This window comes from Copidosoma floridanum, unplaced genomic scaffold (assembly GCF_036245765.1).
Source record: "Copidosoma floridanum isolate Cflo_tuat_1 unplaced genomic scaffold, Cflo_Japanese_pri ptg000009l, whole genome shotgun sequence".
NCBI lineage: Eukaryota > Metazoa > Arthropoda > Insecta > Hymenoptera > Encyrtidae > Copidosoma > Copidosoma floridanum.
The window spans coordinates 6178276-6206205 of NW_028321886.1; the positions used below are offsets into that span (position 1 = coordinate 6178276).

At 45.7% G+C, this 27930-nt stretch overlaps 2 protein-coding genes across 2 annotated transcripts; one reads left to right on the forward strand and one right to left on the reverse strand.

Moving 5' to 3' along the window:
- Nucleotides 1–1712: 1712 nt before the first annotated feature.
- On the reverse strand, nt 1713–9527 carry LOC106635938 (uncharacterized). Its single transcript, XM_089589755.1, has 12 exons — nt 9308–9527; nt 8367–8845; nt 7635–7931; nt 7350–7475; nt 6682–7257; nt 6003–6383; nt 5267–5703; nt 4730–4943; nt 3958–4534; nt 3268–3593; nt 2849–3184; nt 1713–2157 (listed from the first exon to the last, which is right to left on the reverse strand). Exons 1-12 carry the CDS (start codon nt 9525–9527, stop codon nt 1936–1938), a joined length of 4191 nt encoding a protein of 1396 aa, XP_089445881.1. The 3' UTR covers nt 1713–1935.
- An 8075-nt stretch (nt 9528–17602) lies between these two features.
- Hbg2 (alpha-glucosidase) lies at nt 17603–20142 on the forward strand. The gene is made up of 2 exons (XM_014348295.3): nt 17603–18687; nt 19363–20142. Exons 1-2 carry the CDS (start codon nt 17646–17648, stop codon nt 20034–20036), a joined length of 1716 nt encoding a protein of 571 aa, XP_014203781.2. The 5' UTR covers nt 17603–17645; the 3' UTR covers nt 20037–20142.
- Nucleotides 20143–27930: the final 7788 nt, after the last annotated feature.

Below are 27930 nucleotides of genomic sequence, written 5' to 3' on the forward strand. Positions count from 1 at the left end.
TCTCGTTTGAAGAGAGAATGAGCAAGTCAAGCTGACGCGCGTCGTAAAGTTTTTAAAAAGTCCGAGCTGAATGAGCTCGCCAAGTTTCGCCCCGTACCGGCGAGTTTTAGTTTGCTCGGTGAGGCTGAAAAAAGAGTGAGGGGGGGGCGGAGAAAAAAAAAGTGCATCAGAGGAAGATCGTTAGGATGTGCATGAAAAAGGAGTCGAAAGAACCGAGCGAGAGAGTGGAAAGAAGAAGTTAAAAGGGAATTTGCTAGTTATGGCCGGGCTATATGGCGTGGGAGGAGCAGGAGAACGAAAACGAGGAGAGAAAAGCGAGGGAGGCCCCGTTGTTGCGGGAATCTTGAATAGAACGATAGCGATAACGAAACTTTGCTCGTTTAGCAAGCAGAGTCACTCCACCCCACTTTTTTTTTTTTTTTTTTTTTTTTTTTTTTTTTTTTTCCGTCGCACAAAGATTCCTCACGCCGGAATTTCGGGCTAACGACGCAGCTTGCGGCCCCGCCTTTTCGGCGAACGAATTGCCCCCGTCTATATATATATATACTGCCCGAGACGCTAGTTTGGTTACTTGCCACATATACGCATGTATACCTCCCGCCTCTGCGCGAAAAAGGGAAGTACAGACGAAGAGAGCAGATAAGGGAAATACAGTCTCACAGGGTTAATCGTAGCCATTGCTATAGGGTAACACAATATAAACACAGAACGCTAATTCACCCAGTTCTAAATACGTACACGCTCGCACACGCATTCGTTCGTTTCAATCTATTATGCATATGTACTGTGGCCCACGCAGCCAATGGGATTAGCCCTATTTGGCCCTTTAGCGTTGCCAACCCGCCCCTTTGCTGTTTGTCGGCGCATCTGTATATATATATATGTGTGTGTGTATGGACGGGCATCGCTTGACGAACAATGCCTGATAAGTTTACGTGTAAGTACTTACCCCACGTACATATAATATGTATATACTTGCACAACAACGTTTTGGTGCGTGTAAAATTACCAAGACTTTAGAACATCCCCCTCTAAATCGTGGTGGTCCTTTGGTCATCGTTTCTGGTTATCTTCATCTCTCGATGCTTAATACTGTGTTTCATTGCTTATACTTTTTTTTATTTATACGATTCGCAATAAGTGTACATACGCATAATATATATTTATAAAGACTTCACGTTTGGCTACATATTCATATTATGTACATAATTGTGATACGCGAGTGTATAGGTATACTTGATTACTTGGCGTTGAACGCGTTTGTAAAATTCCAAGTCTGTCACTCGCGGGCACTCGTTCACATGGTCACACACACACACACACACACGCACATACACACAGAGGCACACAAAATAAGGTACACGTACTTACATTATATAATTATATATATATAAACATGCTTATTGTGGCACTGTTGTTTCGTTTCCGGTTGTCGTGTATGAATATGTACACGACGGCGGCGACATATTAAAAATCTATACATCTCCGTTTCAAATTCAAATTATGTAGAGCTACGATGCAAGGGAGCGATCAATCAGTCGTATAAAGTCACGCGAAGCGAGTTTGCGCCCGTTGTTGTTTTTTTTTTTTTTGTTTTTTACTTTTGGCCCGGTTCATCTGATGCTTATTGTTTTTGTCACCCTCTAATCTCATCAGGCAAGTAGTACGAGTCAACGGCAAGGCGTACTTGAGTCAATGTGTATGTATATGTATAGGTATGCACAAACGTTTGTAAAACAATGGTGTATAGTGATAGGCAGTGAAGGTGTTACGGACAATAAAACTAAATGTCACGTGGACAATATAAAAACACACCGTATGTATATACGCATGGGGTATTTGAGGATGGCCAGGCTCCGACGCAAAATCGAGCCGCAACGGAGTGAGTGCGATGTTGTGCGTATGTGCAGTGCTCCCTTACACGTAGCTCGTGTGTTATAAGCTGGGCGTAGCACCGGGACAGCTGCTCGTGATGAAGCTTGGCGGTTGGTGCTGTTGGGTCTGGCTATCGAGACTCGGCGCGGCTTGGAGCTGTTGCTGGTGATGGTGTTGCTTGTGGCCCGCCTCGCCGCTCTGTATGCTAAAGTGCCGGTACGATATGTACTCGGTCGGCATGGCCTGTTGATCCCTCTTGGCTGCCTCGCGCTGCTTCTTCACCTGTTTGCAGTCGGACACGGTTGTCATGGTGGAGGGTATCATCGCGGGACAAGGTGATCATGTACATTATGTACATATGGTTATTTTCGTTCGGGGACAAAAGACCAGGTGAATCAACAATACAGTTATATAAATACATTCGCGCGCGACGGTGCACAGTTAGTTGCAACGCCAAAAGCCGAGGTTGCTTTCGTCAACTCCCTCCGCGTCTCTCCAAACTCAGTGATGTGATTACATCTACGTTTTAATCAACGTCACTGTAATACACTCTGGCAATGGAGGCTTCAAATTTACCTTGTCCCCGAGCACTTGGGTTTAACAACATCGCACGATCAAGCGAAACTATATATTAACAATTAATATGTTCATGTTTGTAAAACATTTGATCAAGTGTTTCATTCTCAAAGTTGCAAATTTTGATGGGTCACGTTTGAGTATAACTCCAGAGTGTATAGAGTCAACAAATGTTTATTTTGGACGGGATGACTAGTATTATAATTGCGCGTAGTGATAAATATGTTAACCTGTGTTAATATTATTATTTTCTACTCGAATTAATTGAATGGACAATGTTTTCTCTCCAGTGAGAATGACGCAACGTACCTCTCGAATGAGGGAGGGAGGGAGGGGGTCCCGTAAACTCAATGAGGGATCATTCGAGTCAAAGGATAAATATTGGTTGTTGTCTCACCTTGAGGTAGCCCAATACGGAGACGAGGAGGAGAAAGACGACAAAGCCCATGCAGCAGCCGACTATGAGGCCGAGCCGGCGCGTGAGTACACTGTTGGCGGAGGTGCTTTCCTGCAACTGGCCGCGATCGCCACCTTGAAGGGAGGAGCCGTCGCTACTGGCCACGGCGTCCGGCAACGCGAGGGTGATGACGTCGGTGCACCTTGACTCGGCGTCCCGGTGTTGCTTGCCCTCCCGGCCGTCCAGGCCCAAAACGCACAGCCGGTAGCGCGTGTTCGGCTGGAGCCTGCCCAGCCGCACGGAACGCGAGCTCGGCTCGAGCACGTGACTGTGCACCTGAAACGCCACACGTGCCCCTTACCGTCGTTGTTGGGGCGTGCATGGGCACGGGGTCGGCGTGAGTATAGGACAGGGCTCACCTCTTGCGGCGCGTCGAGGGCGTAGAAGGCGACCTGGTAGCCGTGGAGGCCCGAGTGGTTGCGGCTCTGCCAGGAGACGAGGACGGAGAAGGGCTGGACGTCCTGGACAACGAGTTTGGCTATCAGAGGAGCAGTGCAGAAGGCGCTAGGCTCGAGGTCGAGGAATACGAGGCCTCGGAGCTCGGGGGGTTGCTCGCACCTCAGGGCACTGGCCTCGGTGTTGCCCTGGGTTTGGCCTCGCCTCGGACCGGGGCCTATCAATTTTTGGTGATCCCGCAGCCACTGCCACAACTCCTGGGACTCGCAGCCGCAGTTCAGGGGATTCTCTGGGCACGCCAATTTCACGTGGTGTCAGTTTCAGTTTCGTCATTGGATTTTAATTGAAAATCAACACGCGGCTTTGCCAAGCCAGAAAACCCTTTGTTTCTATTTATGCACGATTAAACCACGCAAAGTCTATTATGAGTTGACGCGCAAAAAACATTGTATACATCATTCATTCAATAGTTGTGATAAATCGATCGAGAAGGAGAATAAATTTTGCTTCACGCAGGTAATACGTTAATAATTATAAATCTCATTGCCTCCATACGATTGGAAAACAACAATAATCAATATTGTTATATAACTAATAATCCAAAGCACCTAAGTACACACATATATATATATTATAAACTAGGTATAAGTCACCTTCGGCGCGCAAACTCCGAATCTGCGTCTCGAGGGGCCGGAAGGCGTTGAGGGGCAGGTTCTCGAGGTAGTTCCTGCTGAGGTCGAGGAGCCGTAGCTTCTTGAGTGGCCGGAACGCCTCACCGGACACGGTCGATATCCAATTGCCGTATAGGTGGAGCTCGACCAAATTGACGAGGTTCTTGAAGGTGAGCTTGCCAACGGCCCCGATCTGGTTGAAGGACAGGTCGAGCATCTGGAGGGCCTTGAGGTCCTCCGGGAACTCCTCGAGCTCCTTTAGCCGGTTGCGGGTCAAGTTGAGGATGCGGAGGTGCTCGAGGCCCCGTAGCCGCTCCTGGGGCAGCATGTCCAGGCCGTTGCCGCCGAGGTGGAGGGTCAGGAGGTTGGGCAAGCTACGGAAGGCCCCAGGGGAGACTCGGGATATGCCGTTGCGCCCGAGGTAGAGGTTCTGCAGGCCGGGGAACGCCTCGAACTCCTGGCTCGTGAGGATGCTCAGGTTCACCTGCTCCAGGTGGATCTCCTGGAGAACCGGCAAGCTAACCGGCTTATCACCGTAAACGCGTGTTATCGGGTTGGCCTACAATCAAAGATTTTCGTCGTTTACTCGATGTTCCACGGATGCAAAGTTATTCATTGGTGCACACATTATATACGAGGGTTGCATAGTCAATGGAAAAAAAAAAAAAAAAAACATTTCAGAGAGTCTGAGGCCGAGAAGGGAAAAAGTCGCTCGCACCAATGAATGCACGGAGGAACGAGAGTAATGACAAACCGTCATGTTGAGCCAAGCGAGGCCGGGGAGGTTGCGCCCGGAGAGCGCGGCCGCGGGCAGCTGGTGGAACTTGTTGCCGGAAAGATCGACGCGCCTGAGCTGCGGCGAGTTGGTGAAAAAGTTGGCCGGAAGGGAGTGGAGCTCGTTGTGGCTCAGATCGACGGAGAAGAGCCGCGACAGGTTGGCGAGGGCAAAGCCCGACATCGACTCGACCCTGCGGTGGAAACACTCGTCGGATTACTTACTTGATATTAGTTGCTTGAAAAAGACCTACTCGATTGTCAATCTTAGCCTCGAGTGGGTTTTTCTTTTTTTTTTTTTTTTTTTTTTTTTTCACCATTTTGCATCAGAGTACATCAGATGTTTTATGTGACTATTATAAGTATGCAGTATATGGCTGCCACGGTTGTTGCCGATGGTAAAAAGGTTTAGCCTGGACGAGCAGTGGGAACTAGTAATAATATTGTTTATACTCGACCAGCAAACGCGGAAAGAAAAAAAAAAAAAAAAAACAGAAATAATAAAGGCATGACTCACAGGTTGTGGCCGAGGTCCAACTCTCGTAGTTGGCGCAGGCCCCGTATCCGGGAGGCGTCGAGGTGTCGGATGGCGTTGCGCGCCAGCGAAAGGACCTCCAAGTTTTTGGCTCCGGCGAGGGCCTCGTAGGGGGTCTCCTGGAAGCGGTTGGCCTCCAGCTTCAACTCGCGAAGGGCCTCCAGTCCGAGCAACAGCTGCGCCGGGAGGTCGCGCAACAAGTTTGAGCCGAGCAGTAAACGCGACAAGCTCTTGCACCGGTGCAAAAACGTCTCGGGCAGCCGCGACAATTGGGCCGACTCGGCCTCGAGTTGCAGCAGCGAGGGCAGCCCGGCCAACGTTTGCGCCGTTACCAGGCTCAGGTTGTTGTGCGAGACGCGGAGGATGCGCAGACCCGGGATGTCGAGCCTCTCCAGTTGGAACGCAGGAAGTTGATTGAACTTATACACAACACATACATACATACATTTAGATATCGCGCAACTGTGCTACGCGCAAACGTCATTGTTTTCGCACGATTTACCCGCCCGTTGAATCACTTGTTTATTCACGAGTCTACATTTTTTCCTTTTTTCTTGTTTTATTCATCATTTTTCGTAAATTGCCCAACAAAGTATTTTTCAAAAGCTGCATCAATCGAATGCCCGTGATAATTTTATCTCAAATGAAACAAAGCGCATAGTTAAAAAAAAAAAAAAAAGAAAAAAAAAAAAAGGAAATTTGTCACCCTGATAGTCACCTCGAGGCCGAGCTCGTAGAGATTGTTGAGGCCCCTGAAGGCCCCGCGCTCGATCGTCCCGAGCGAGCAGTTGCGCAAGCTGAGCGAGCGTATGGGCAGGCCCTCCTGGAACATCGTGTCGTGCAGCACGCCCAGCGAGTTGTCGCCCAAATCTAGGACGCGCAGCCGCTTGAGAGCCGTAAGGGCGTAAGCAGCGATGCGCCGCAGTCCGTTGTCGCGCAGGTGGAGCTCCTCGAGTTCCCTCAACTCGGCGAACGTGGCCACGCCGATCTCGGTGAGCCGGTTCTGGCTCAACTCGAGGAACTTCAGGGCCTGCATGGGCCGGAACGCCGCGTCCTCGATCCGCGAGATCGAGTTGTTGGTCAGGTACAGCCGCTCGACCTGCAACCCCACCCCCAAAAATAACAATTTTTCCCGAGTACACAAGTTTTTGGCGAAATGTCAACCAAAGTGTAAAGTGGGCCTTATTCTCACGCCTCGTCCGATTGGGGATAAAAAATCAAAAATAAAGAAAAAGAAGAATTTAACCCTCAGCCGAGCCATGGTTTTTAGGATAAAGTCGAAAAATATCATTTCTTATTTATGTAAACAGGGATATTAAAATGGTACAGTAATAGCAAGTGACCGATGATGAGCAAAAAAAAAGTGAATGAAACGGGGTAGAAAGGAAGAAACGGACCTGCAGCAGGTCCCGGAAAAGCGGCGCCTGTAGCCGCGTCAGCTTGTTGTGCCCGAGCCACATGACCTTGAGCGAGGCCTGACCCCGGAGGGAGTCGTTGTGCAGCACCCCGAGCCCATTGCCGTCGAGCTGCAAGGACAACAAGCTCCCGAGCTGTTGTTGGTGGTTGTCCTGCTCCTGCCGGAAGACGTCGCCCAGCACGGCCAGCTGGTTGCCCTGGAGGTTTATGTGCTCGAGGCCGCGAAGCGAGCGCAGAGCCCCCGTTTGGACGTCCGTGATGGCGTTGTCCTGCAGGTGGAGCTCCTGGAGGCCGGGCAGGGGCGCGAACACCCCACGCGACACCTCGGCCAGACGATTGTCCTGGAGCCGGAGCTCCCGCAACCGGCCGAGACGCGCAAAAGTCCCGGGCTCGAGGTCGCGGATGCGGTTGTTGTCGAGGGCCAGGGTCGTCAAGTTAGCGCAGCAGTGCTCGAACAGTTCCGGTGGAAGGCGCTCGATGTAGTTGAGGGTCAGGTGGAGCTGCTCGAGCTCCCGGAGACCCGCCAATCCGCGCGCGTCTATCCTCCGAATGGCGTTCTGGAGGGGCAGGGGGTGTGAGTCGTTGGTATATACGTACTCTTGGATTGTGATTGTAGCACGTGAGTGTTGCTTGCGATTTGCGTGTATACCTGCTGCAGGTGCAGTATCAGGAGCCTCGTGCTGCCCGCGAACGCCTCGGTGGGTACCTCGAGGACGTTGTTCTCGGCCAGTTGGAGCTCGCGTAGTTCCGGCAGGCCCGCAAAGACCGCCCCCACCTTTGACCAAACAAACGTCACCAAGTGCTGTTATTTTCATCCCTCCACCTTACGACTTGGAGGTATGGCACCATTTTAAATAATAACCCACCCCCCTCCCACTCCAATGAAATTGAAACAATTCTTTGATAATATTGATAATAGTAATGATTGATTTACGTGGTGTAGGTGGTTGTGGCTGAGCTCGACGTTGCGCAGTCGCTGGTTGGCCCGGAAAGTTTTGCCGTCCAGGAAGACGATCTTGTTGTGACTAAGATCGAGGGACTCGAGCTCTGCCAGGCCGATGAACGCGTCCCGGTCGACGTTTTCGAGGCCGTTGTAATGGAGGGAGAGACTGCGAAGTCGCGGGCAACAGCGGAAGCAGTTGAGCGACAGAGTTGAAAATTCGTTTCCGCCGAGGTCGATGCTCGTGAGGCCCTCGAGTCGGGAGTAGCCGTCACCCGGTAGCGTTGAGATCTTTTTTTTCCCGATTTGTTTTACATTAAATTTCTCATACATTTATACGCATCTACGAGATCAATCAGGGGCTATTTGTTGCTCAATTTCGTCAAAAATGATTTTCAATTGTTATGGAAAAAAAAAAATACATACTTTTTAAAAACCCCATATAAATTTTTACGGTATACTTTTGCAAAATATGCAACCAAACGTGTCGTACACGAAAAAATACTTTTATTAAAATATTGTGCCCGTGAAATATTATTCAGGTATATCTATAACAATTTGACGAGCATAATGAGATAAAAGAAAAAAAATGAAGCATCCAATCACAGTGAGAACTATACTGTTCTTGGGCGACTTCCCAACCAGTTTCAACTAGTGAAATTGAAATAAAGAAAGAATGTTGACAGTACCGAGGATAAAAATAATTAAAAATACACGTATACTCACAAAATTCCAAGCCAGCCGAAGCGAGTCGAGGTTCTCGAGTTTCCGGAGTGCCGGCATGGGAAAGTGCTTGAGCCTGTTCTCGGCGAGGTCGAGCTCGGCCAGGTAAGGCTCGAGGCCCGCGAAGGCGTACTCGGAGACCTTGGCTATCCGGTTGGCCTTGAGACTGAGCTTGACCAGCTTAAGCCCGTAGAAGCAGTACGAGGCGAGCTCCTGCACGAGGTTAGCCTCGAGGTCCAGGGCGGCGAGACCATCGAGTTCGGCGAGGGCGCGTTGCGGCACCTGGGCCAGGCGGCCCGACACCAGGGCCAACGACTCGAGGCTGGACCGCAGGCTGCGGAACGCCGTCTCGGAGACCTCGCGCAGCGACGAGTGCGACACTTGTAGTTGGCGCACGAGCAGGCCCGCGGGGAAGACGCTCCCTCGGAGCTCCTCCAGTCCGTCGTCGAGCTCGTGCACCCTCACCGACTGCACGAGCGTCTCTGCGACCCCGACAACCAACCGTTAAAACGCGCGTTATCATACATTTTTTTTGTATAATAAAATAGTAGCACAATTCACGAATAACGTCCATTCTGCGCAGAGTATAAGATATTTCCTACTGCATATATATATGTACCTACACTATAAATGAAGCACCGCGTGACGTATCCGATGCCGCGAAATTTCTTTTTCCATATAGATGATATCGGTAATGCCATTACACAAGGGATAATATCGAAAAGGGCCCCATCAGAGGAAATGCACCAAAGTTATTTCAAGGATTTCAAAAGGGGTAGCCATTGAAATATAATGTATATTCATCTTTGGGTGACGTCAGGAGTTCCAAAATTCTCGTTGTATAGTGACTCCTCGTCAATTGTGTATATTTTAATCGAAACGAAATAAACCCGAAATAAACGTTACGTCGTGTATCGCATGTATGAAACGAACGCGTGACTTACCGTGGGACTTGGCGTGGGCGACGACGCGGGCCAGGGCCGTTCTGAGGGAGTCCTCGCTGGGGCCGGCGCACTCGAGGAACAGCCCGTCGGCAAAGTTGTAGCAGGAACAGCCGAGCAGGGCGTCCGGAGGCGGGCACTGGGAGTCCGGGCGGCTCGCGGCGTTGCACACCAGCACGAGCTGCAGCGCGAGCACGAGCGCGTCGGCCCGCTTGCGTTGCATTATCTCGGCAGGGCTTGGGACATCCTGATGGCCCGGCGGAGCTGCCGCTGCACACTGGCCCTGCTAACAGATGTGTATAATACATATGTGTGCGTGTAGGGGCAATTTATGGGAGAATTAGCGGGATCTGCAGACTCGGCTTTTCACTTAAATCCATGTGGTATGGGGGGACGCGATTCCGCGCGCTCTGGGCTCTATACGTTTATGCAATTCCGAATCTCCGAAGCTTAACGTCTCGATCTTTCTTTCCCCATTGTCTTGTGATTTATTTGTATCATTTCCTCGCTACGTCGGCACCATTGCCCAGCTTTGCACATTTGCTAATAGCATTTAACTGTGTACGTGTGGCAATAGCTTACGAATTTCCCAGTCGTCTGTGGAAAAATTATCACGAGTGTGGGAGATTAATATACTTAAATACACGTGGTTCACTGAAAATCCGTGTCCTGTAAGTGTTGAGTCGTTGGTTTTCAACAGTTGTGACATTGAAGGGGAAAAAAAAAAAAAAAAAAATCTTTGTACGGGCTTTTGGTTGTAACTCGGTTCAGAATAAAGTACCTACGTCAATATCTACTTGGGTATCACATAGCGCTTGAAGCAAAATTTAATTTGAGACATTTATTGCCGCTGATTGAATCACTGAGTTTTCAATCTCAACTTGAATATCGTACCTCTCGACCGCATTAATATTTTAAATTCAACTACCAGTGCTAAAATTGAACCTCCTTTTAAAGCGCTTTTCATAGCTCTTCGAGTTGATGATCTCGGTTAATTTTAAACTTGGAAAAAAAAAAACCATGGACTGTAAAATGTCGACATATTTCAGAGATTTACCTGCAACGTGTTGTTATATAATGAATTTACAACTGTTTAACGTGGCACGATTGAATACACGGTTCCTTTGTTTAAGCTTGTTTTTCGGGCAAACTCGGATTGGCCGAGTACAAAGTGCAATGAAAATCACACATGGGGAAAGTAAGTAGAAGGACAAAGAAAAATGTAAAAGGGTTGGAAGACGAGAGTGGATGGAAAAGCTTGTCCGGAGCAAGAGAGAAGCGAAGAAGAAAATAAAAGAAGAGTCATGCAGGCGAATAATAGGTACATACAGGGGCACGGTAAAGTTGTGTATATATAGTTGGTGGTCGAGGAGGGGCTGGAGTCCAGTGAATAATTTTCAGCGATGAAAAGTTCAAGACGAGGGGGGACTCGGCAAAGTTGAAAAAAGTCTCTTGCGAGACTAGCCCAACTTTATAATCTTTATTCTTCGACACTGCAGCGGTGGTATAGTCGCACAGAGCTATACGTGACGTATACTTTCTTGGTATTGGAAAAGAGTTTCACGGCTATTAGATCACCTGTATAATAATGTTGAATAAAAAATAAAAGCGAGACCAATATCCGGTCGGTTACTGGATATTTTTTTTAAATTTATTTACTTTTTTTTCGTTGCAGGGTACTATAACTTCCTATATAGCACTTGAGAACCTAGATCATTGTAAATCTGCCGAATTTTCGCTCGATTAATCGAGCAAGTACACTGCACCCGCTGGGGTCAGCTGTATATTTTCCGTGTAACCCATTACCGAAGGTCTTTTTTTTGTGCCTATGTTGAGGGGGGGGGGGCAGTCTTTGCAAAATAACTCTTGCACGCCCCCCCCCCCGTAATCCTGATGCACTGCCCGATTCGAGAAGAAAGAACGTGGCTTTTGTGTACATAAACGTGCGCGTAAATGCAGCGAATGCGAGGCTTAAACTGAACCTTTATAAATCACGAAGCCCCCGAAGAGTTGGATTTCCTTTTAATCCCTCGTTGATGAAAGAATTGAACTTTCTCTGTTGGTTTTAGCTTCGGAACAAAAAAAAAAAAAATAATAATAAAAATGGTCTCGCTTGCATGAACGAGCTCGAGAATGCGCGCGAGAATGAATACTCATACGCCCGGAGACCTAAGTACTCACCTGCCGAAACGTCGTACACGGGTGATTGTTGGACTATTGGAAGGGCAGAACAGAATAAAAAAAGTTGCTTTACCATTATTACTGGAGTTGGTCGAAATCGGTGCATCAGGGGAATTAAGCATCGTAATGACGTTTGTCAGGAAAGCGCGAACTTTTCTTTAACTTTTGTTATCCAGTTCAGAAGTAACGAGAACGACTCTTGGTATATGACGTTACGGGCAACGGATCGAATCATAAATGGTCATCGCGTTATTTTCAATCCCGGAAACGGCACCGACTCGAGCTGCTCATATATTATATTGAGCGCAGGCTATATATACACGCTGCACATAATTATATTTCCCTGACACACACGCCCATGATGGATTGTGAACTATCTTCATTTTCAACACCATCCTTGCGCTCAATGGTAATTTTTTTGTTTGTTTGTTTTTATTTTTTTCATCAAGCAAAGTGACAAAGTATCAACCTTTTTTAATGAACTTCTTCTTTGTTCGGAAAATCGGGCACAGTATATAGAGGGACACGGAGCAATAAATTTCGGAGCGACGTACACGTATGAATGCTCACCTTCTCGACCGAGAGGAGAGTAAATTTACCACCAGCCCAACGGGGGAGACGAAGAGGAGGGGTCGAACAAATGAACTCTCAGCGCGAGAACTCGCGTGTGTACACCCCCGGGGTATGTATATATATATACACTTCTTGACAGTTGTCCGGTCGCATGGAGAGCTCCGATGCGGGCCGACACGCGCAACACCGGAGCCTTTTGAGCGCAGCTGCGTACCGGGGCTTGGTGACCGAGGAACCCCGGTAACGAGTTTTCGCGAAGATTCAAGGCACGCGCTCGTGCATTCATACTCTCCACTTACAGCGCACACGGGGCGGACTGTAGTTGTCGGGAGGATTCCCGTATATTTTTGCATGATCGCGTCCCAACGACAATTAGCTGCTTTGCTCGTATACCTGAATACATACCTGATGTGTGTACGTACATCACTCGCAGGCTTGATATTTCTTGGTCGAGTTATACCTAGGTACAGATGGCTCCTACGAGTATATATATACATGCACCTACACATTTACAGTGTCATTTCAAAGGTACACCGAACGACGACTACATGTACACCTACAGGATGGACAGAGTACATTCGAAACAAAGTTTGAAAGTCGTGCTTCGCGCTCCGGGGGGCTGGGGGAGGCTCGATAATTTTTATTCCTCGCGAGAAGCCTCCCCCAGCCCCGAGGGTACTTACTGTGACTATACCGGTGGAGGCGTTGCCGGTGGTAATTCGATAATGCGAGTGTTTGCCTTGAGTATTCAAGTCAGCTGCACACCTCTCTCTCTCTCTCTCTCTCTCTCTCTTTTTCCCCCGAACTCGGTAATCTAATAAGGAACTTTCGTGGCGACGTAATAACGTTGGATCGCTCTTGGGAAAAGGGCGCCGGTGGAATCGGTATACATGTACATATAGAAAGGAGGGGACCGAAATTGCGAGAGAGAGAGAGAGAAACTAAGGTAGGTATAGCGTTCTATTTTTGATACTGCCATTTCGAGAGAGAGAGAGAGAGGAAAAAAACTCTTTTCTTTCCGACTTTTCTCCCGTCTGGGCACCCAAGGGGTAGACGTACACGTATAGGTATAACACCGAATGAGGAGCAAAGAAGCAGCGGCAGTAGGTACAGGTATTCGCGTGCCGTATATATACGAGAGAGAGAGTGGCTTTGAATAATTGTTATTGTAAGGACGTCTGTGCCGCTCGACGAATCTGACGTAGTTCTTTGTCTTCGGGAGACTGGCTTTCTCTCCTTCATCCACCTTTTGGCTTGGCCTTTATCGTCGAAGAATAAGTTGGTCGGGTGGGTGGTGGAGGAAAGAAAGAAAAAAAAAAGAAAAAAAAAAAAAAAAAATTGTGCTCGCTAAAATTATGAGGGCTATTTTCAAGGGGTCGCCGGGAATGAAAAAGATAAAGAAGACGGAGCGTGGTACGACGGGTGGGTGGTCGTGAAGGGGCAGAGCGTTTCCAACTGGGGAAAAGAAAAAAAAAAAAAAAAAAAAAAAAAAGAAGGGGTCGCGCAACGAGGGCTCGCGACACGGCTCGGGGCTCGCGTCTGCGGGGGAAAATCGAGCGAAACGAAAGCCCATAGTAAGACTAGCTTCACTTGCTTCTTGGCTACCTACGGGTAATATGTATACATCCACAGATATGTATGCATATATACATATACCCACGCAAAGCTCTTCGCGCGCAGAGCAGACCGAGTTGGCGATATATATATATATATATATATATATATATATATATATATAATACGTGGTCGTACCTACTATCTGTCGAGTACCGTACCACTACGATGATAGCCGAGAAAGCTTCAAAGGGGAAGTTACCTGGCTGCAGGCGTGGAGCTTGCAAGCAGTGCTCTTTCGTTCCCCTCATTCGTTTCGCAAGTCGTCATATCGTCTTTACGTACGAGCTTATGAATTCTAACGTGGGCACGATTTCGGATGCACTTCGATTTTTGTCTTTCTCCTTGGACCACGAAATTGCTCTTATCAGTTTTTATTTATTTATTTTTTTTTTTTTTTTTGGGGGGGGGGTAGGTGTCAACATCATTTATTATTATTATTTCGTTTTATTTTTTTCATTGTTAAATTATATAAGTAAACTGTTGTGGGATTTCGAAACAAAGCATGAAAATGTTGAAAAAAAATAAAATAAAACTAAAAATTTATTACCACGTTAATTACCAGTGAGAAGTAATTAAATTTATCTTTGATTAAAAATTGGAACAATCACTCTTCCAATTATACATATAGCTATGTAGGGAGGCTGAAAATGAATACACTTTTCCAACAAAGTATATGTATCGTTGTTAATTTTAACTGAAAATTCTAAATTAATATTCATTCATGTCGTTAACAGATACACGGATGGTAACGTGTATCGGAGGGGAAAAAAATAACCCATCTTGATGGTCCGCGTGTATCGTAATACATGAATACAGTCCTTTATTTTATGTGACTTACGGACCGTATGTTTAGAAATGCGTGCATGAGAAATTAGTTGTCTAGAGGTGCGAACCAAGTGCCAACCTCCAGACCCACGAGGGACAAAAACCGCAGCCTCGGCCACACACTGTGCTACCGTTGCCCCATACCTACATACATAATACATTATAGGGCTTTCCCACCTTTTGAATTCAATTCTCTTTAATTTCAACGAGCATAATGTTGGAGCCACTGGTACGTTACAGGTATACGTGGACTATTGAACTCGACTTTCGAAACACACAAAAGGGCCAACTCCTTTCTTTTGCAATTATCAACCGACATAACCGACATAACCGACGTTATCTCCTCCCCCGATGTTGTAACCCGCTCCGACGACTGAAGAAGTGACGGGGAAAGAAACTGCTTGTACTGTTTTTTTTTGTCCTCACAGGCAGTGGCTGGACAGGCTAAATAATAGATCAATGAAGAAGATGCACTCCATACGGCCAGATAAGAAACTCAACGGGCTCGAGCTGAATAATTCAATAGCCCTGCCAAGCGTGTATACCCAGCTCCCGTCCATATACACCGTCAGGCCGCACTGACAGGGGGACCGGCTAAACATATAGAGCACACACGACTCACACACACAGACCCTGTATCGGTATATATTATACACGGGGTAGGTATGGCGTAACAATATAGCTTAAGCCCAGCTCATCTTTGTACACATGTACACCTGTACTTATATATACTCGGAATATTTCACCCTTGCATACACATATATACAGAGTACATACACATTATATATATATACGCGTACCGCACTTGGGTGGGTGTGTATTGGTAATAACCCCCTTTTCTTCTCCACTACCACATTGCCCCAGTACGAAATTAGCCACACGGCGATGAGACTCCGTGCTGGGGGGGGAGGGGTGCAAGTATAAGCAGCAACTCTATACACGTGTACAAAAGTCGTGTGGTGCTCAGTGGCTGCGCAACTTGGCTAAAGCCGCGGAGCGGCTATTACCCAGTGCCGTGTCCTGAATCCACGAACCGGCCGGACACTTGTTTCCCCGTGTACTTATATATACATATATATACACCTTCCCCTTGCGGGTGTATACATATATATGCTACACCCGCGTATAGGTATATACATGAATGCACTCAACGTCCACCCAACACGTGGGGCCCGTATGGCCTTTTTGGCATTCGCAATCGCGTCACGCGCGCCCAGCGTCATTTATATGCGCGCCGTGGGAAGCGCCTCCCGCGACTGCCCCTTACCCTCTCTCTCTGCGCCTCGTTTCTCTTTTTCTCTCGATATACCGGTGTGTATATGTATATACGCACACATACGAATAGGAACTCGGAGATCAAACTGTTCCCTGCCTTTCTACACCCGAAACTTTTCGATCAATCGTCGATGTACACCTATACACCCCCGTGCTTCTTCGTCTCTTCGACTCCACTTCTGCATCCCCTCTCCGACCCGCGCTATAGAATCATCGGCAAAAAGGGAGACGCGCGGGGGTTTCTTGTCCTCGTTTCTTCGGGGGTTTCGGGATCGAAGTAGAATTGATTCATCTACATTACCCTTGATCCGATTGTTACTTCAGCGCGTACCCGCATAAATGCGAATAATTATATCGTCGGCCACCCACCCGTACAGTCCCACTCATATCCGTGCGGTCCTTAAGCGTATACCTGGAAATGAGCCAATCATCACCTTTTTTTTTACTTTGCTACAATTTTTTTTTTTTTTTTTTTTTCACACTGTCTTCTGCGAACCAAATAAAAATCCCCAGTGCGTCACAACCGGTCGATAAGTCGAGGAGTGTTTATCGGAGCAAAAATTATCGTGCCAAGGTTGAGCGGAGTGTATACACCTACTCTGGAATCAAAAGCTTTGTTTTTTTTTTTTTATTCGTACGTTATCATATTATCTGTGTGAGGAAAGTTTATAAATCACGTCTTTGTCGAGCCCGAGGCTACATGCTTGTACGCGTTTGCAGTACTGTCATGGAAAGAAATCCAACGTGTAATAAAAATCAAGTTCAACTTAACGTTAGAAAAAGAAAAAAATGCAACTTTTACATGATAAAGCAATGCTTATCGCCATTTAAGAGAATTTCGATCCTTTCGATTTATACCGAGGAATGTTTTGATATTTTTTTCGGCTGACATATATATCAACGTTACGTCTTTGAGAATTCATTTTTTGGCCCAATTAAGCTCGAGGTAATATTTTTACTTTTTTTTTTTGTGGTAGAGAAAAACTGTTAATTCGATTGGCTCGAGGTACGTTGTTTTTTCGGCCACCCTAAGTAACTGGTAGACCATTATCGGCTAATTTTCACGTTTATCGGGTCCATTAAATCATTATCCATCGTAAAATGTAAATCCATTGAAAGCTTTACTCCTACATTAATTGGATCTACAATAGAGTATTCTCGTACAGTGTCGATTTTATTCACCTCAATCATGGTTTTACATTTAAAGAACTTTTTATTTTTTTTTAATTTTTATTCCTGGACCATCAGAACAACAGCTCATGTAAAACGTATAAACTAATAAAACAACTTTGACCACATCCACGAGTTGTACGCATAAGGTTTTGTGGGTAAAATTTATAAGTATACTAGCCAAAAAAATCATGGATACCATGGATTTAGTTTCTCTTACCCCATGGAGCGTAATGATGAACGATTAAAAATTATAATTGAAGGAAAGATAATTTTTTTAAAGATTCAATTTTGGGCTTGGAACATCAAATTTCTTATGAACTGCAAATATATATATTAATACTTGTAAATTTTGTCATCCTTCAATGTAACCTTTCCCACGTTCAAACAACTCGAGCCGCACTTTCGATTTATACACTTTGACCAAAACGTAATGGATCGTCTTTTCCTTGGGTAAAAATAAAAAATACCCACCTCACGTGGTTTGCGTTGCAAGCTCTCCCGGATGCATGGAAAAGAAAAGAAAAGAAAAAAAAAAAAAGAAAAAGAAAAACCTAGTTCCGCGATCGTAGCTCGTTATCTTGTCAGCGAAGCAGTTTGAAGTACCAATCTCTTCCAAGAGATACGCCAGCACTTTGATAATAAATATATAAGTAGGTATACACGCGCGATCGGTAAGGCAGTACAGCGACGCAACGTCATGGCGACACGAGGTAACGGCAAGCCACTGGCGCTGGTAGCGCTGTTGGTCCTGGTCTCGGGGATTCCCCAGCCGAGCAACGGGGCCGACAATAACTGGTGGCAACACGCCATCATCTACCAAGTGTACCCCCGTAGCTTCAAGGACAGCAACGCCGACGGCGTGGGCGACCTTAACGGCATAACCAGCAAACTCGAGCACATAAAGGAACTGGGGGCAACGGGGCTTTGGCTGTCGCCGATCTACGCCAGTCCTCAGGTCGACTTTGGCTACGATGTGTCCAACTTCACCGACATAGACCCCATTTACGGGGACTTTGCCGACTTTGACCGGCTCGTCGACAAGGCCCACCGGCTCGGGCTCAAGCTACTGCTCGACCTCGTGCCCAACCACAGCTCCGATCGGCACGAGTGGTTCCAGAAGAGCGTCAAGCGCATAAAACCCTACGACGAGTACTACGTGTGGAGGGACGGGAGGATCGGGCCGAAAGGCGAGCGAATCCCGCCCAGCAATTGGCTGTCCGTGTTCGGGGGTCCCGCGTGGACGTGGAGCGACGCGCGCAAGCAGTACTACTACCACCAGTTCGTCCCGGGTCAGCCGGACTTGAATTACCGGAGCCCACTGTTGAGGCGGGAGATGGAGCGCGTGATGGAGTTTTGGCTGGGGCGAGGGGTCGACGGGTTCCGCATCGACGCCATCATCCACCTGTTCGAGGACGAGAGGCTGCGGGACGAGCCGCGCTCATTTAGGCCCGGGGTTCTCGCGGACGAGTACGAGTACCTCGAGCACCCGTACACCAAGGACCAGAACGAGACGTACGGCGTCGTGGCGGATTGGCGGGCGCTGATGGATAGACACGGGCCCGGCAAGTACGCCATCGTCGAGGGCTCCTCGATGCGCTACTACGACGTCGGCGTCGACCCCTTCAACTTTATGTTCACGACCAAATTGAACAACGACTCGCGGCCGGCCGACTACGTCAGCGAGATACGGGGCTGGCTGGACAACATGCCGCGAGGACGCACCGCCAATTGGGTCACTGGTAATTGTACACTTTATTGCTCATTGCTTTCTTTATCCTGCATACACCCAATACTGCATCATCCCATACGCGGTGGTTCTCGTTTCATAATTGATCATGGATAACCGAGGATGGGGGTCCTGTTACGTAGAGCCGAGCAGATGCCGCCCTGCACATTCTCAAGCTCGTCGCGCCCTCGTCATCAATCACTTTGTAATTACTGCACGGGAGCTGTGGGAAGCGTATATTATTTTGTCGCGACAGTATATATATACAGCTCTATCGATCGTAAGAAATGCCCGATGGTCGTTTCGTTAGATTATTAAGTTGGTTCTCCTAATTTAATTGAAACAACAAAAAGAGCAAAAAATATTTCAGGAAAAATCAACAAGACGACAAGTCTAAGCTTTTGGTGAAACAACCATGTTGATCCATCGTTAAAAATACTACTACATAATATCTACTTACGAGATCATAAATTTACGGACAAAGGCTACGGAGATGTAAATTATTTGTATTGACTCAGCTCTTTTTTGTACAAAAATATTGTCTCTGCAAATGATGTTGGGGTAAAGCCCGATTGCAAGCTCCGTGATTATAAATTATGCGTTCGTTGGCACCTTTATTTGATTGTTTATTGTTGTTTATTGTTGTTTGTTGTTTTTTTTTATCTTCGCGATTGCCACGTGTGTGTAGGTAACCACGACACGAGCAGGGCAGGCTCGCGCCTCGGCTACAACTCGAACCGGTCGGATCAGCTGTCGATGCTCGTGGCCGTGCTACCGGGGCTCATGGTCATCTACAACGGGGACGAGATCGGTATGCTCGACCGGCCCATGAGCTACAAGGAGACCGTCGATCCGGCCGGCTGCCGGGCCGGGCCCCAGCGTTACCACATAAAGTCGCGCGATCCCGCCCGCACCCCGTACCAGTGGGACGCCACTACCAACGCCGGGTTCTCGACCTCGTCCAAGACCTGGCTACCGGTCCACGAGAACTACAAGACCCTGAACTTGGCCGCCCAGCGCTCGCCCTCCTCCCCCGCGACGACGCACTACAAACTGTTCCGCCGGCTGTCCATGCTACGGAAAATCAGTCCTCAGTTGAGCTCCGGCCAGGTCGAAGTGAGCGCCAGCCTCGACGGCAGGGCGCTCGGGGTTGTGCGCCGGCTGGCCCACCGTAGGCCGATCGCGCTGATCGTTAACTTTGCGGGGGTCGACTTGCACCTGGACCTGCGCAGCTGGATGCACCTGCCCGACACGATGAGCCTCTACGCGGTGAGCGTCAAGTCTGGACTGAAGCTCGGGGCGATGGTCGATCTGAAGCGCAACTTCACCCTGCCCGCCGCAGCTACGGTCATTTTCGTCTGAGTCATGATTTTTCTTTCTTTCTTTCTTTCTTTTTTCGATTCGAATCATTCGTACCGAATTTCGTAAAATTATGACAGTAAATCAATAATGAATGATCAAATGAAAACGTTGCACTTGATTAATCCGTCCAAGCCCGTCCTCTTTGTATACTCAACCAAGAACGAGTTGAGATGTTTTTGGCTAGCAAAACATGTATCGGAACAAATTTATTTAAAAGTTTGATGGGATTTATCGGCTTGGTTGAACAAAAACCTTACTTTCGGGTTCCAAACGGATTATGTATATATGAGAGTCAGAGTTGATGATGATTCAATTTGAAAAGTGGTATCCGAATGTATTAATGAGCCCAGCCTTGAACTTTCCGTACCTTTCGCGTAAATTAAAGTGCTTGTGTAGAGCTTTGCAGTGATCGTGCGTTTGCCTCGGATGAGAAAAGTGGAGTGTACAGGGAACGGCGAGTCTTTTGAGAGTCAGAGTAAAAATAAGACGAAATAGTGCAATGAGAACATGGACGGGAATATATAGGGGGATGGGGGCCAAGGAGTCACCGGCGAGAGAATATGAGTTGAAACGCTAGCACGGAAAGTTGTCTGGTCTTATTCGTCACGAGATAATACTTAACTTGGCACTTCTTAATTAACTCTTGGATTCTCAAGAGGCTTGGAGCGTACTTTGCACACCAGTCGTCCATTCAGTATACACGATGCTTTGCACTCGAGTGCAAGACAGCCAGACCTTGGAAGTGTTGCCCTCGTACTTTATGTATGTGGATTATTTTACAGGTTTTTTTTTTTTTTTTTTTTTTTTTGCGAAACGCTATCATATCGGTACAAATAAAAAAAAAAAAATTCAAAGCACGTCAACTTTTGATGAATAGCGTCCAAGTTGATGGCCTGTCATTGTAAGTTTGCAGCTGATGTCGAGGTGTAATAATTTATAAAAACTTGATAATTATTTTTCTGCACCAATGCATGGTTAGGTGTGGAATTTCGAAAATGCGAAAAATTACGGTATAAGTGACGTATTAGTCTTTTTTTGGATTTTTTTTTTTTTAATTTAGCGCTAACGAGATTAACGTTTTTCCGGTTTTATTTTCGTACAGGAAGTCAAATTGACCTACTTTCTCGCGTACCGCCTCATTCTGTTTGATTTTTTTTTAAATTATGTTTGTTTTCTTAAAAAAGCATATTGATCGTTAGTGTTGCTACAGCACATGTTTACGAGTAATTTAATAATAAAGAAAATTCACTCGTTGTATGATTTTAGAAAAAATGAAATTTAAAAATTTTCCGTGAAATTGTACACGTAAACCCACATTTTATCGGACAACTGCTTCGATGGAAAGCAAATTTTGTGTTTCTCCCTCTCACGATACGGCGTCTTAATAATTTATCTTTGGCAGAGTTGGTGAAAAGTGTCATCACTGTGCCGGGAAAACAAAGGGTACGGAGGAGAGAGGAAAAAACTTGCGAAAAAGTTCAAAGGAAAAGTTTGCCCAGCAGATTCATTCGTGCTTGTTCGAGTACTTTGCGAATGGCTTGCTGTCACGGTTGGAAAATTATTCGGTAAATCAAAGGGAATTTTGATGACACGCGTTTCGACATTACCGTAATTAGAGGCGAGCAAACGCAAAAAAGAACGTCGCGACGTTGAATTTATTAAAAAGTTTGCCATCTCTCGGCCGATTCGACTTTCATTAGAATCTAAAAAATCACACCATCAATTCCGAAGTGTGGGTGAACGAAAAATAAAAAAAAAACAAGATTCAACGGTATATGTCCCTTTGAGCCTCAAATTACGAAGGAGAGAGTACGATTTCCGTGACGCCGTTGTACACACATAGATATATACTTGGTTATTGGACAGAATATTGAGCGCCACGGAAATCGTACTCGTGCCAATACGAAATATAAGTAGCCACTAGTGATACGGCAAGTTTGCACTTTGACATGAAAACGCGTAATTTTCCCTCGCTAGAAAAGAGAAGGCTTTTTTAAACTGGCTGCTCTCGTGGATTGATTAACGATTAAAGAATAAATGTTACTGAAATGAAATTGTTTCTCAACCGATTTTTTTGGTCACTCTGTGTGGCAAATTGTACTTTTCGTGCACCTGCGTTGTAAGCGATACATTTTTGTTGCGCATTGATGCACGAAAAGGTACACTCAAAATTGAAATCCTGAGCATAATTGGTGCTTGTGGAGGTGTTTGTTGTTGATGTAAACCCTCCACTTGTAGAAATCACCGATTAATCCACTTGTTCTTGTTACATCGTGCACGAACCATACATATAAATTACAACCAATTGTTATTTTTTTTTTTCCGACAAAGCTTTACGTATCAAAACGTATTGTCAAGTACTATGGGATTGTAGTCCAATAATGTCATTGGTACAGGAAAAGAAAAAAAAAAAAAAAAAAAATTCTCCTCGTACTCGACCCTTCTTTTTCAATCCATCATTAACCACTGCAGCACTTTGACAATACTTTGACGAATTTGTTTATTCGCACGTTATCACCTACTCTCTTTCAATACACGTTGTAAAACAATAGTATATAACTATTGCTCGCACTTGCAATCGAAACGTGCAATATATTTCCGTACATTGTACATGCATTGCTTGAAACAAGCACGGACTGCAAAATGAAACCAGAGTCTATGACGGTATCCTTCGCAATGAGGTATATTATATTATACCGACTCGTGTGCGTGTACCATGTATGATACGTACAGTGCAGAAGCGCGGTTCAGTCCTGTGCTACGTGCATGTTACACGCACAATGCTCTGGATACCCTTTTGCCGGTCACCCACGAGGGGTCAGGAGCCTTGCCCCATATGTTTTGCGACGGGTATGAGCGGCCAACACGATCGACGTTACTTTGGTGGTTCATCCCCCATACGTTGCCTGAAAACATCGATGCGCAATACCGATGACCTGTTCTTCCCACCTATACTCCCAGGCCGTACCCAGACCTCGTGCAGTCGGATTACACGAACGAGCGCTTTCAACGAATTACCACGGCTAATTGTGCGGGGTTTTTTCGACGCGAATGTGTGTTCAGCGACTCTCTCTCTCGTTTGTTTTTTGTACCTTCTGTAAATGAAATTTCCGAACACGCTGATTCCGTGCATTCCCCACGGGACGTCGTTCGTGAAATGCGTGTGCCTACACGGGGTACTTCGGGTTATCATCGGGAGAGGTGGTCGGGGTGGTGGGGAAATAAAAACAAAAACATGAAAAAAAAAAAAAAAAAAAAAAAAAAAAATAGAGAGAGGGAAAAAAATGTAAAGAATGTGTAACGCTACGCAGTGAAACAAGCTTGATTAATGGAAAAATTCCCGATGCGTGGGATGCACCTTCGAGGCACACAAGGACGGCTGGAGATACGTATACGCATGTAGGTGTACCTATGCGTGTGCCTATACACATGTCTCGCACACTTTGCCGACCATAAAATTATCCGAGACACTCTCGGGTGCCCCACCACCAATGAGACACATACGAGAAACAAATCATCGAATATCTCGGTATTCCGTTCTCCCTCGGGTAAGGGTTTGGATGTTATACGCGTCGAATTTCGCGATCGAAACCTCCTTTCATCGGGTGTTGCGCGTAATGATGCACCCAAACCCCGGTATAACTGCGTAATAGTATATACAGTTGTTGCGCGACCGAATGAAGCTGCATACCATCTGTGGGGATACTTGTGTCAGGCGAAACTTGTGCGCGTGAACGTGTATATTGTACATAACTTGACATCCATGGGCGTACAGGTATATATGGGTCTATAATATTACATCCACGTGCCCCGCTGGGCTTGTTGTTCACGTGAAGCCTCCAACTCTATAATATCTGCTGCATCGGTACTTAATTACATTAGCCGTATAACTCCGTCTTGGAGCTGATGGCAGTCGAGCAGTTCGATCTTCAACTCATCTCCGTCCTCGTCATTCTCCTGGTCCGTTCAACATACTTGCACGTGTGTGTGTGTATATAATTGTATATAAAAGGTGGTACCCATCGTCTGCGTGCCACACGCGCAAGGCTTCTTTGACCAAAGCGTACCTAGCCAAGAGCGAACACCAATCACTTATCTTTCGATAATTAATGCATGGGACTGATCATCCGCAGCACCTCACTCTATTGCTATACGTGACTGCGTATACTTGTCTAACAAGCATCTATATAGGTACACCCAACTCCCGATTTGTTGGAAAAAGATCGTTGGTTGGTCTGCATCAAAAGTGCGGAGTTTGTGCTTCAGTCTGATTGTTGGACGAAATTGATATTTCCTGTGTAAATGTACGAAATTTGGCTTGTGAAAATCAAACGAAACTTGCGAGATAAACGTTTTATTCGTTGGATCCACCAAATTGATCAAATCAATCTCGCAGTTCTTTTTACAAAAACCAAACAAAATTCCCGTGGCAACCGAGAGCAGTCCAACGACGATCAAACGCCTTTATAATATTCTATAGCCTATATCCGTCCGCGACGAGCCCTCTGCTCTTTTGCCCCGAGCCTTATAAAACAAAGGAATGTGCGACCCCGGCAAACCCACGCGGCTTACCCAGAGTTTCAATGAAACCTCATTGGGAGCTCCGAAGCAATGGAACAGCAAACAAATCGAATCGGTATATTTAAAGGGAAACAATGACTGCGAGATTGAACCGGAACATGCTGCATCTCGGGAAATTCGTATCAACAACCGTGTTTTTCTGCGCAATGAACCGCGTTGATATTTTATCGAAGAGTAAGTACGGGCGTTAATTAAAAAAAACAAAAAAAAAAAAATTTACACGATTAAAAAAAAATCCTTATTTTTTATTTATTTTTTTTTTTTCATCAAACAGATTTTACACATGCCACACTCGGTTGGGCTATTTTTGTTTCGTAAAAGCCAAACGCCACTGGTCGGTCGATGATTAATCGACACGCTCGAATACCTCATTGGCCCGTATGAATGTATCAATACGTGAGTGGCAAGTGTACATATCCGTATAAATATCTTTGGGTATAGCGCGACACAGGGCCCCGGTATTGCAATAATCGTCAATCGCGGTCGGCGGATTTTCTCCGCGAGCGATCGGTATTTCGTACGTCCAAATGAACGTTGGATAATGACGATGTTGATGATGACGGTATGTAATTCCAACAAGAATGCGCACAAATATTGTTCGTCTAGAGGGACGTGAAAGGTGGCTCTGCAGCGTATGTTTATGTACGACAATGAAGGACGCGACGGAGGGCCAAATCCTTGATTTCACGTAATTCAAATTCACTATGCAGTTTGCCCTTCACAAGTGGGTGGAGGGGGTGGGGGGTACTCTCGCGCGAGCAAACAGAATAATCAATTGCTCCGCTTGCTTGAAATTTCATCAATCAAACGATCCGTTGTCTTTTCCAATCAAACACCCATCGGTTACGTAGACACACACACACAACGCCTACCTTGATTCGTTGTCCCGATGACTTCTCTTTTTCTCCAAAAACTTATCCCCCTGCACACGGTCGGCGACTTTTACCCGCGGCTTCTATACACATACCTTCTTGAATGATCGATAGGCGCGATGATTACCACCATATAATTTGTATACAAGTATACGGTGTACAAAAGCACTTTTGCCATTTCATTATCATAGACGGAATATTATATATATATATATATTTGTGTTTGCGCTTCCGCGCTTTCGTGGATGTTTGTAAAATAGCAATTTTGTGAGAAAAGCAGCACTAAATGGTATAGTATGAGAAAGAGGAGGGAAAGGAGATGATCGAGCAGAGAGTGTACATAAGAGAGTACGTATAGTAGGAATTGTTTGTTCACGAAATTGGGTGCCTACCTGTGTAGCCGGAAACTAACAATACCTATATATAGAGATGGGGAGGCAGAAACGTGCGTTTGTACAAACATTCATCAACCAGACGATCCGAATAATCTGTCTGTTTTCGACGCTTCGGCTTCCTCCTCGGCGCGAGCCATCCGTTACGGAACGATAATGTAAATAAAACCAATAATATTTGCATTCGATGCACATCCCGTTGTGCGTTGCACCCCCCATACGCGTGGTAACTCTTGCTGGGTGTTGGGCATGCTCAAGGGTGGGTGTGCTGTTTGCTCGTTTACTGGTACTTTGAAATTCCATCCTCACATAATATATAGGTCGTGTGTAGCCTTTGCTGCTCTTTTTGCATGTATATAGGTATTATTGTACGTGGCGACAAACTTCTGGATACATGTATATATATATATACGTGTGTATGTTCGTGATACAAGTTTCGTTGTACATCCAAGTGTCTTACTTCAATTTTCATGCATTTGCAGAATCCATATTATAGTCACACGCCATGAGAAAACAGCTTGGAAAGTAACCGGATCAATTATCCAAACCTGCACCAAAGAAAGCCACACGATTTTTTATTTCACCACTGCGCTCATTGTGTGTATGTACTGACAGAAAATATATTTTTATATTTACTTTGTTAATGAATTGTTTTAGTATAACGACGAACGGTATAAGTCGGTTTGCTAACTATGATGAACTTGGTAGTATTGCCATCACGCCGATGTTCATAAAGATAGGTGGTATGACGATGTTAAAAAAGTCGGAACTTTTATCCATAAGTGAGAATCGTATGGTTGAAAAAAATGTGTTTTTTTTTTTTTTTTTACAGAGTAAAAGTCTTTTTTTCCGCCAGCGAAAAAAAAAAAAAAAAAAAAAAAAAGTGAGAAAAAGGTACGTTATGCAGAGTCTCGAGCCAGGGAAGGGGAAATGGTGAGGTATGCGATCCGCAAACTCCGGGAAAATTAATCACATACGACTTGATGAAAATCGCTGCACATGCAAATCTTTCGGGGTATATGAAGTAAGTTGGCGGTAAGAAGAGCCGGCTATGCATATTCATACGCTGCAAAGATCGGGCGACACAGTTACATGAAAATGTCTGTTCGATATAACGATCTCGCGGAGGCCGAGGTATGTATGCATAGTGCTCGCGATGGGGCGAGTGTGGTAGTATATACTCGTAGTAGTTCAACTGGCAATGGCTCACCATCTCATGCATGAGTTATAAGATTGAATCGAACGCCTGGATTAGCTGACGTATATTCCATGCCATACATCACATATTCAATATCTACACCTGCACACGCGCCCGCACCCATATACAGATCATACAGAATATACAAAGACGTAGATCGATATATTATTTCGTGAAAATGTATATTTTATATAATTAGGCGATTGGGCAACGTGTAGGGTTGCAAAAAATCTGATTCGATGAATTTGCAATTGCTGCTACGACTGTATGTTCAGCATTGAAAGTCGTATGTCAAGTTGAGGGGAAAATTAAAACAACATTTTTTCATGCGTCCCTGGAATGTTAATGTAACATTTGTTCGTACCTTTGCATGATTAATTGGAAAAGCCATTATAAATTTAAAAATATTCCAAGTAGTGTTTGAAAATCACAATAAAATTTGCTATTTTCACCGTAATTATTTACAGCAAAGGCTGATGGGTACGATTGAACGAAAAAGTTACAAAAAAAAAAAAAAAAAAAAAAAAAAAGATTTTTTAAGTGGAACAAGACAAAAAATGCAGATGAAAGATTACTCTAATTTTCTTTTTGGTTGACAAACTCTCGTCAAAGTCGACGTAATCTGGCTCAATGTCATTTATCAGTTAAATTTACCCAGATTTAGGAAATTGCACGATAAAAACTCGCGACTTTGATCCACGTATTATTTTTTTACCCAACAGGTAGGATTTTCAAGCTTTGTCAAAAAGGCATATGTGTTTCGCGACGACAACGAAAATTTTGTTGGGGAGAAAAACACGAAAGTAATGTTTTCTTTCTCCCTCAGAATCAAAAATCCTATATTGTAAAAC

Coding starts and splice junctions, on each gene's coding strand:
- LOC106635938 (XM_089589755.1), bottom strand. CDS start 9,527: ATGCAACGCAAGCGGGCCGACGCGCTCGTGCTCGCGCTGCAGCTCGTG. Junction 7,932..8,366: donor TTCGGCTGGCTTGGAATTTT/GTGAGTATACGT, acceptor GGGAAAAAAAAG/ATCTCAACGCTACCGGGTGA. Junction 4,535..4,729: donor TCGCTTGGCTCAACATGACG/GTTTGTCATTAC, acceptor CTTTGATTGTAG/GCCAACCCGATAACACGCGT.
- Hbg2 (XM_014348295.3), top strand. CDS start 17,646: ATGGCGACACGAGGTAACGGCAAGCCACTGGCGCTGGTAGCGCTGTTG. Junction 18,688..19,362: donor CACCGCCAATTGGGTCACTG/GTAATTGTACAC, acceptor ACGTGTGTGTAG/GTAACCACGACACGAGCAGG.